A 9136-nucleotide genomic window follows, 5' to 3' on the forward strand; every position below is an offset into this window, starting at 1 on the left:
AAAGACACACATTTTAACGGTAAAAAATGTTTTATAATTATCATTTGTTACGCATGCATATACGTATCAATCCAAGTGAACCGACAGATTATTTATTTATGGCTGAACAGAAAACAAATCACCAAAAGTTAGTAAATAAAAAAAAAAACAAAAACTACAGAATATGTTGTGCAAAATATTTGCATAAGATTAGGATTGTGCGGGGAAATAACGATTAAGGAGATGCAGAGATGTGCCTGAGTATTTGTTAATTGTAGGATTGTTTGATTTTATTAATAAAACTTCTCCGATTTTTCTTCTATAAGATTTAGGCTCGTGTTTTAGTACTGTGACGTTCTGTTCAGAAAAACTTTGGTTTATTCGTATGCTCATGGACTTTGGAAGAGTGCTTTTGGTGATATTTTAACTTGATCTGCAAGTTACACCCTGTTTGACCTATGTAAATGCCTGAGAAACTGTAACACTTCATTTTGTAAATATTTCCTCGCGCGTTACTTATATAATTTTCTTAACATGTTTTAATTTCATTCCAGGGATGGAAACCAATCAAGTTGTTATGTTAAGCTTATATTTACGCTGTAGTCTTTTTCAAATATATCATAGAGGTATGCTAAACTTTTCTGTGTAGGGAATAATGTTAGTGATTCTGTTTGCTTTGTTCAGCGGAGTGTTTGAGTTTGTTTGCGAAACGACTCTTGTCTGTTTTTTAAAATTTGTTAATAGTTTTTGTATCTACATTAATAAGGAGTTGGTTAACTGCAGACCTGTTGGCAAAATGTTTGAAAGGGGGTTTCTAATTTGTGAGATCAAAAGGCAACAAATATTGTGCTAAGTGAGTCAGCATACAAAGCATTCAATTTTTATGGAGGTCTGAGGACATGTCCCCCAGTAAATGTGTAAAACATAAATGCTATGAGATTAATCTTGAATTAATTTTGTATAAAATATAGCTTTAAAATCTGCATGGTTGTTCACTTAAATACAACATCTAATGAAAAGTCAATAAATCGTTATACTGTTGTAACATTGTATGGAGAGTTGGACTTAAATTAATATAAATATGTATGTTTTATTATAATAAAGTACTTTACTATCTACTTGAAGAGTAGTTATGTAATTGTTAAATTAGTAGCATAGTATGACTGAAACAACTAATATACTGTTGTTGTTTCAATCATTGGCTACCTTATACGTAAATGCATGTATTATTCAAATAATAATAACATGTTCCATTGTTCTATGTTTTTCTAAATAGCTTGCACATAGTTTCAATGTTGATAGCAGTGCTTTAAGTATTAAGTATTAAAGCTAGAGCATTCAAGTCTTTTTTTTTTTGTGTGTGTTTTGTACACCTCAAGTAATTATTCAACCGGCGAAGAACAGGTACCGAACGTTTCCATGAGCGAGAACTTAGTCAAGGTATCGTTTTACATCACAAAAATATATGCGTGATATGTTTCACCTTCGACAATCCTATGGCGTATTCTGTGGTTTTGATTTTACTGCCATCACATCAATAATCCAATCAAAATGTTACCAAGTATTATTTTTGGTTATGGATCTATACAAGATGGGGGTAGGTAAAATAATCAGCAATCACTGGACAAACAAGGTTTGAATAGGTCACAATGCACACTACAATAGCTAACACTAATTATTCCAATACATAAGAGCCTGGCATGGCCAAGCGCGTAAGGCGTGCGACCAACTCTTGGGCTACTCTTTTACCAACAAATAGTGGGATTGACCGTACCAATACAATGTCCCCACGGCTGAAAGGGCAAGCATGTTTGGTGTGACGAGGATTCGAACCCGCGACCCTCAGATTATGAGTCGAGTGCCCTTAACCACCTGAATATTGATGTAGTGACTGAAAAGTTTTAAATATTGATAAAACAAAACTCCGATCAAAAATGCTAAAATCTGAATATTTAGGAGTATCCAATAAGACCGACTGGCTATTACTTGACATCAGTCGCTCAGCTATTCGTTCAGATGCCGGCCAAGCGTGTTAAGGCGTGCGAGTCGTAATCTGAGGGTCGCGGGTTCGCATCCCCATCGCGCCAAACATGCTCGCCCTTTTAGCCGTGGGGCGTTATAATGTGTTTGGTCAATCCCATTATTCGTTGGTAAAAGAGTAGCCCACCAGTTGGCAGTGGGTGGTGATGACTAGCTGCCTTCCATCTAGTCTTACACTGCTGAATTAGGGATGGCTAGCACAGATAGCCCTCAAGTAGCTTTGTGCGTAATTCAAAAACAAACAATCGTTCAAATGCGAAAACCATAGATCACAACACTTTATGTCACGATTTCTTCATTATTACTATAAAATATTCAAACCTTGAACATTACGAAAATTTTATTTAATAAAGAGAGTACTTAGAAGCTAGCTCTATACATATAATTGACAAGTACAACTATACCATAACAAACCACAATTACCTACCAAATGTACCGTTAGAAAAAACAGACTTTACTGGTTTTTAACATTTTTTAATCACTGAATAATAAAAATCACAAACTATGAATTACCTCTTTTTCCTGCGATGTCTCTCCATGAAACCCTGTAGGAATAATGCTTTTCCTCCGTTTTGAAGTAAAAGGCACCATTGTACTCGCTTTTCCAAGCTTTGAAATAGTTGCGATGTTAGTCGTTTCATCGTTTTCCTGTTCATTTTCAAACATGGTGTATATTTGTCTACTTACGCCCTCTTTGAAACTGAAATAAAAACAACATGGGTTAACTTTATATGTTTCTCACTAATAAACTTTATCGTGAGCAATTTATTAAAAAAAATAAAAACATAAAACAATTTTTTCGTGAATATAGTGTAATGATAATGTTACAAAGACGAAAAAGTTATTGTTTAGAGTATCTAATGAACGTATCTTGCATTTTTCAACTTAAATGCTTAAACATTTTACTCTAAGAATTCATTAACTAACGGAAATTCAGCCCTCCCTAATTCAATTATACCTGGTTATAAAACATATCTAATCTCAACCCACTGACAACTGGGCTTTCTGGACTTGCGATTCCGTTACTAAAAGCATGATCTCAATTGAATGTTTCCTAGAATTTACTTCAATATCAATAACACTGTCAGAAAGGACGCTGTAATTGATAAAAAATAATAATTGTGATTACAACACTGAAAAATTGTTATAGTGGCGTCATTAATGCCAGTTTTGGAAACCAGTGAAATATAATTCCTGTGATTTCTTATATATATATATATTTAAACCAAACTTTCTCCTGCATCTTTTATGATTCGCCATACAGATTGTTCTAAATACCCACACACACTATATAACCACAATACAGTTTCATTTAATTGCAACATATTTATACACCATCATCATCCCTCTCTAACTATACCCTGACCAACCCACCACAAAAGTCAGTCGAAAAAGAGAAAAGTGACTACCTATAAGTAAGGAAGATTGACTCAGTAATTAATGATATATATTACAATCAAATAAATCAGAGCTCAGAAAGTGAGTTTTTGTTCTAAGTGTTTTAATCCATGCATGTTTGTTTTTGAATTTCGCGTAAAGCTACACAAGGACTATCTGCGCTAGCCACCCCTAATTTAGCAGTGTAAGACTAAAGGGAAGACAGCTAGTCATCACCACCCACCGCTACCTCTTGGGTTATTCTTTTAACAACGAATAGTGGGATTGACCGTTACATTATAACACCCCAATGGCTAAAAAGGCTAGCATGTTTGGTGTGACAGGGATTCGAACCTGCAACCCCCGGTTAAGGCAATCACCTGGCTATGCGGGGCTTATGCATGTGTTAGTTCAGTTCTGAGGAATGAAGGTGATGCACTCAGGACTTACGATTAACGTGTTTAGGAAGTCAGCTGGGTCCCCAAAACATACACATTTAGGGATGAATCCTATAGCTCATTTTAAAATGTACTATACAGTGGAGTTTATATTAAAAAATCACCGAAATAAATAGTGGATATTACGTAAATTGAACGGGAACTTAATATATTTTATTTATATTTCATATATATTAATTTGGAGTTTTTAATTTTGTAATGAAAACATATACATTAAACAGCCTGGTATGGCCAGGTGGTTAGGGCACTTGATTAGTAATCTGAGGATCGCAGGTTCGAATCCCCGTCACACCAAACATGCTCGCCGTTTCAACCGTGGAGGTATTATAATGGAATGGTCAATCCCACTATTCGTTGGTAAAATAGTAACCCATGGGTTAGTGGTGAGTAGTGATGACTTCGCTATAGTCTTACACCACTAAATTAGGGATTGTTAGTGCAGAGGTTTGAGGCTCATCGCAATCGTGATCTCCCCATGTGCGATATCCCAACAGATCGGCTAGCAGTTTTGTTGTAGCTTCACGGCTCACTAGCATGGACTCCTCTGGGATAGCACATACATGTATACACTGTTTGGTAGGCATGATAACCTATACGTGCTGCATATATCGTACAAAATACAACTAACACACATATCTTCGAGTTAAACATTTGACGACGTATGTGGATTGTATAAGACTGACGAGTGTTTGTAAATTTGGGAAGGTCCATTCATAGTTTGTCATAAGTTCTTTTCGTTAAGAAATGGTTAGATCAGTTAATGTGAAGTCAAACTTTTAATGACTTTCGATTTTAAGGGGCCACACGGAGTACCTTGCAGACGCTTTTTATGGACTCATCGGCATTTTGGGGGCCCATTGGCTCCCGCACCCCAATAATTTTGAGCCCTGACTGTGCTATTAATGGTAACTTTAAAAAAAAGCTTTTTTCTAGCGACCAACCTTTTTTTCACTGACACTTCGCTTTTGAAACGTCTCTAGAATGTTACCACTCTCCACCATAGTAATAAGCCTACAACATATAGTCACCCTAAGCCTAGTATTATAAATAAAAGGTTGTTAACTTCTTCAAGCTATAAGGTAATAAAATATTTTCTTGGTGAAAAGGATTTTCTATCGATTTCTTCCTGTGATACCTTATAGCCTAACCAAGACTAGTTTAGAATTGTGAAACAAATTACTTGTAGTTTATATCTAAATAGAAATACAACTTTATCCAAATTTTTGTTGTATTTCAGAACTACTATGTCAATAAAAATAACCTTATAGTATACAAATATACACGTCTATGCAACATACCGTAGACATTTTTCTTAAAGAAATCTATAATTCCTCTTAAAGATTTCTAAAAATAATCATATAGCCGTATAATTACCTGATTAATAACACAGATCTTTTCGTTTTTCAATATATAAAATTCGACTTCTGTACTTTACCATTCAAGAATTGTAATGCCCGCATACTACGCTTTTATAAACTTCACAAAACTTAACATCACAAAACTTTTTGTTAGTTTTGAAAATTTATTGTTCTCCATCTGTATTAATTGATGCAGAATAAAATAACAGTTAATAGCATTTATTAGCGAAAAATATTTAGTACAAAACAATAATCTAGCGTTGTTGTTTTTTATGTTCTTCAAAAAGCATTCAGTTTTTCAAATCATGTAAAAAATGATATATTTAAGGTAACCTTTCCTGTCTATTAGAAAACAAGTGAAAGGCTATTTGTATTATGTTTCATGTTTGTCAAGTAGTTGTATGGCTCACTGATTGATTCAAAGTCATGACAGAGTTAGGTTTTGTCAATTGTTTGGTATATAATACTCCCATAACTTGAGAGGAGAGTTTGTGTGTGTGTATGTGTGTGTTTTTTAACTCCTCATAGGCCTTTGTATATGGACCTATAAAATTTGGTTTAATCAACCAAGAATATTTCCAAATCTTTTTCTTTTAAATGCATTGATTCACTACTCCAGTGATAGCTACATACAGATTAGTAAGTAGGGGATGAAAGGCCACTAGAGGTACTGATGAGATTTCTCCAGTTTTCTCTTTCATCACATGGTACTTATCTCTATGTATTTTCAGCTATTTGCGAAATATTTCGCACAATGACAGAAATACAATTTATATTCATAAGTGGTAAAACATTAATTCTCTAACTGAATTTCGAATCATATCAATCATTTGAGAGATTTCGTGTTCATGCATTGTTTATACATACTTTCAATATACAGACACATATTAAGTGAGACGTTTGTAATTCACAAGCTTTTTCCTTTTCTATAAAACGAAATAATGACCCTTCTGTATACAATTAATAAACGAATTCTATAGACGACTTGTTAACTTTAATAAACTTCTCACCATGCATATCTGCTACTAAATATTGAATCGAATTTGCAGTACTGTCTGTCTGTTGTTATTTGAAGTTAAGCACAAAGTTATACAGTGGGCTATCTGTGTTCTGCCCACCACGGGTATTGAAACCCAGTTTCTAGTTACGTAAGTCCTTAAATATACCGTTGTGTCACGGGAAGGGGTGGCAATATTATCATAAAACCAAATCCTTCCATGTTCTATAGCGTCTAACCTTACCAAAGTATTAGTTCATGTATAATTATTTAGAGTTCACAGTCTTTGTAAAAAGTGTATGTTAAAAGAGAAGCAACTAAAATTTGAATATACTTAAGTCTGAAATTTTCTGTGAATTAAAATTGTTATTCTTATTACTAGTAAATCTAAATTAAAAGTTATGACTCTATCTTTAACTTAAAGTTTTATAAGGAAAAAGTACCATTTTTACGCTGCCATTCGACATTACATTTACAAATTTACAAGTCAGATTTTGTTTATAATAGAGCCCCTAGATAAATAAGCTTATCTTAGAGGGATATTTTGAAAATCATTCTACCTAACAACAGCAACAAAAATTGGTTCTTTACGCGGCATTGACCTTGTGGATGTACTGATCATTAAACAATTTAATTGAGATTATTATTTCTAAAAACCTTTGCCTAAGCTTACATAAACCACCCAACTCTAATAAATTCAAAGTATGTTAATATTAAACTTTAACTTAGGCCTAATTTACTATGAAAACGAAACCTATACGGATAAATTCATATAATTGCATCACACAAATATGCAGATATTTTTAAAAAAAGAAGACAAAAGAAGGACGTTTATAATTTTCCTTACATTATCTTTAACTTTTCATTTCCCCTTTAACTTAATAAATTAATTTTCTAATGACGTTTCAGTAATTAAGTCCGAAAACAGGACCTAACTCTCTATCTATCGTTACTCATATTCCTTGAAGTAATAGGCGTTCCAAGTAGCGTAGAGCAATGAAAACTATTTTCTTCTGCAATAATTATAAATGACAGTAGTTTATTTATTATCCACTAAAGCGTCGTTGAAACAAAGTTACATACTTTTTGCCTCACTGAAGCAAAAGTTTGTAAAAGGCTCATTTTTTTCTCACTTGTAACACGAAAAATTATTTATTGCACAAAAATTTCATATTTTTGAAATCGTTAGAAATGTACTTAAAGAGTGTTCTTGCTCTTAATTGTTACTGTAGGTCAATGGTTCTTAACCTTGTTGGATGTAGTGAACCCCGGAAGTTTCGTACTTGCATTCGCTGAACCCTTCGTAATTGGAAAAATGAAATATAATTTTTTCAAATTCAAAACATAAGTAAATATTTTATTAGTGCACAAAATGAACCATGCGTCAGTTGCACACAATATCACTGTGTTCAAATAACAAAACCAACAAAACAACATAACATGAATTTCTCACAAAAACAAAAACATAACTCAATGAATATTTACTGCAAATCAATGTGACTTTTGCTGTTGCCTTTCAGAGACAAGTTCAGAAATGTGTGGCTTGACCTTGGCAAGTTCCACTCTCATATCATTTTCGCAACAAAGTCTGTTCCTTTTCTTCGTTTTTATGTCTACAATCCTCGAAAAGGATTGCTCGCAAGGATACGTTGTAAGAAACGGTATGAGTATCTCTAGGGCTTTCTTAGCAAGAGGGTACGCTATGATTTGGTGACACCAAAACGTTGAGAGCGTTGTTGTTCTGAAAAGTTGCTGTTGAACCTGGCTCTGCTGAAGTTCAATGATTTCGTCGAGGTAGTCATAATTGACGTCTGCTGTCGCAACATTAAACGTGAACGGCTGTCTCACCCATGCTGAATATGACTTTCTGGTGGGGAAGTATCCGTCGAGAGACTTTGCGAGCTCATCTAAGTGCATGGCAATGGCTTGCTTCAGTTCCCCGAGTACAGAAATGTCTCCGATTTCAGACAGACACATTTTCGATCTTACTTACACAGTCGTCGAGCAGGGGAAAGTTTGGGAAGTTATCATTCTCTGTTCGTCGTTTCCATAACGGTAGCTTTTTTTGAAAAGCATTCAGGTTTTCTTCCGCTTCGATGATGTTGACTCCACCGCCCTGCATCTGTTGATTGAGATGATTGAGAGCATTGAAGATATCGGCTATGTACGCCAAAATGAGAATGAACTCAGATTTTTTGAAGCAATCTGCATAACAATGTTGGTGCTCTTGCAAAAACAGGGCTAATTCCACACGTATGGCAAAAACACGATTCAGCACCTTTTTTCCGGGATAGACACCGAACGTCAGAATTGTACAGGACTACCTTGAATTCAGAGCCCATTTCATTACACAGCTCTTTGAAGATACGGTGCTTCAGGGCACTATTTCGCACAAAGTTCACACATTCCACTACAATTTTTAACACTTCTGCCAGCTTTGAAGACAAAGTTTTTGTTACCAACGCATGCCTGTGCGGAACACAGTGCGTTACAGTGATGTGTGGTGCATTGGCTTTCACCAGTGCACCAAAACCAGAGTTTCGTCCCAGCATGACTGGGGCTCCGTTCGAACAAACTGCAGAAACCTTATCCCACGAAAGATCGTCGTCTCTAAAGAAGTCATCCACAAGTTTCTTCACGTCGGCTGCCTCAATCATTGTTGTAAGAGGCTTACAAATAAAAAATCTTCTTTTATCTCGTCGTTCTTCACATAACGCAAGAATACAACAAGCTGGCTTAGATTTGAAACGTCGGTGGTCTCGTCGAGTTGAAGGCTGATTTTTGCTGGGCTTGAAATCAGATCTGCAACTACTTGAGCCAAGATGTCATCGCTCATGTCATCTATTCTGCTGCTGATGGTATCATTTTAAAGAAAAATTTAGGATAACTTATTTTCAGCAGCTTTTCCCAGCATTATATTCGCCATC

At 34.9% G+C, this 9136-nt stretch overlaps 1 protein-coding gene across 1 annotated transcript in view; it reads right to left on the reverse strand.

Annotated features, from left to right (window-relative positions):
• The window catches only part of LOC143227365 (dynein axonemal heavy chain 8-like), a 73721-nt gene extending 70433 nt beyond the window's left edge, over positions 1 to 3288 (reverse strand). Inside the window, exons 1-2 of the mRNA XM_076458819.1 lie at positions 2978 to 3288; positions 2533 to 2719 (exon numbers count right to left, since the gene is read on the reverse strand). Coding sequence (XP_076314934.1) covers positions 2533 to 2685 — 153 coding nt within the window. The 5' untranslated portion in view covers positions 2686 to 2719; positions 2978 to 3288. The remainder of the gene's footprint in view (positions 1 to 2532; positions 2720 to 2977) is intronic.
• Between the last annotated feature and the right edge of the window lie 5848 nt (positions 3289 to 9136).

This window comes from Tachypleus tridentatus, chromosome 9, assembly GCF_004210375.1.
Source record: "Tachypleus tridentatus isolate NWPU-2018 chromosome 9, ASM421037v1, whole genome shotgun sequence".
Lineage (NCBI taxonomy): Eukaryota > Metazoa > Arthropoda > Merostomata > Xiphosura > Limulidae > Tachypleus > Tachypleus tridentatus.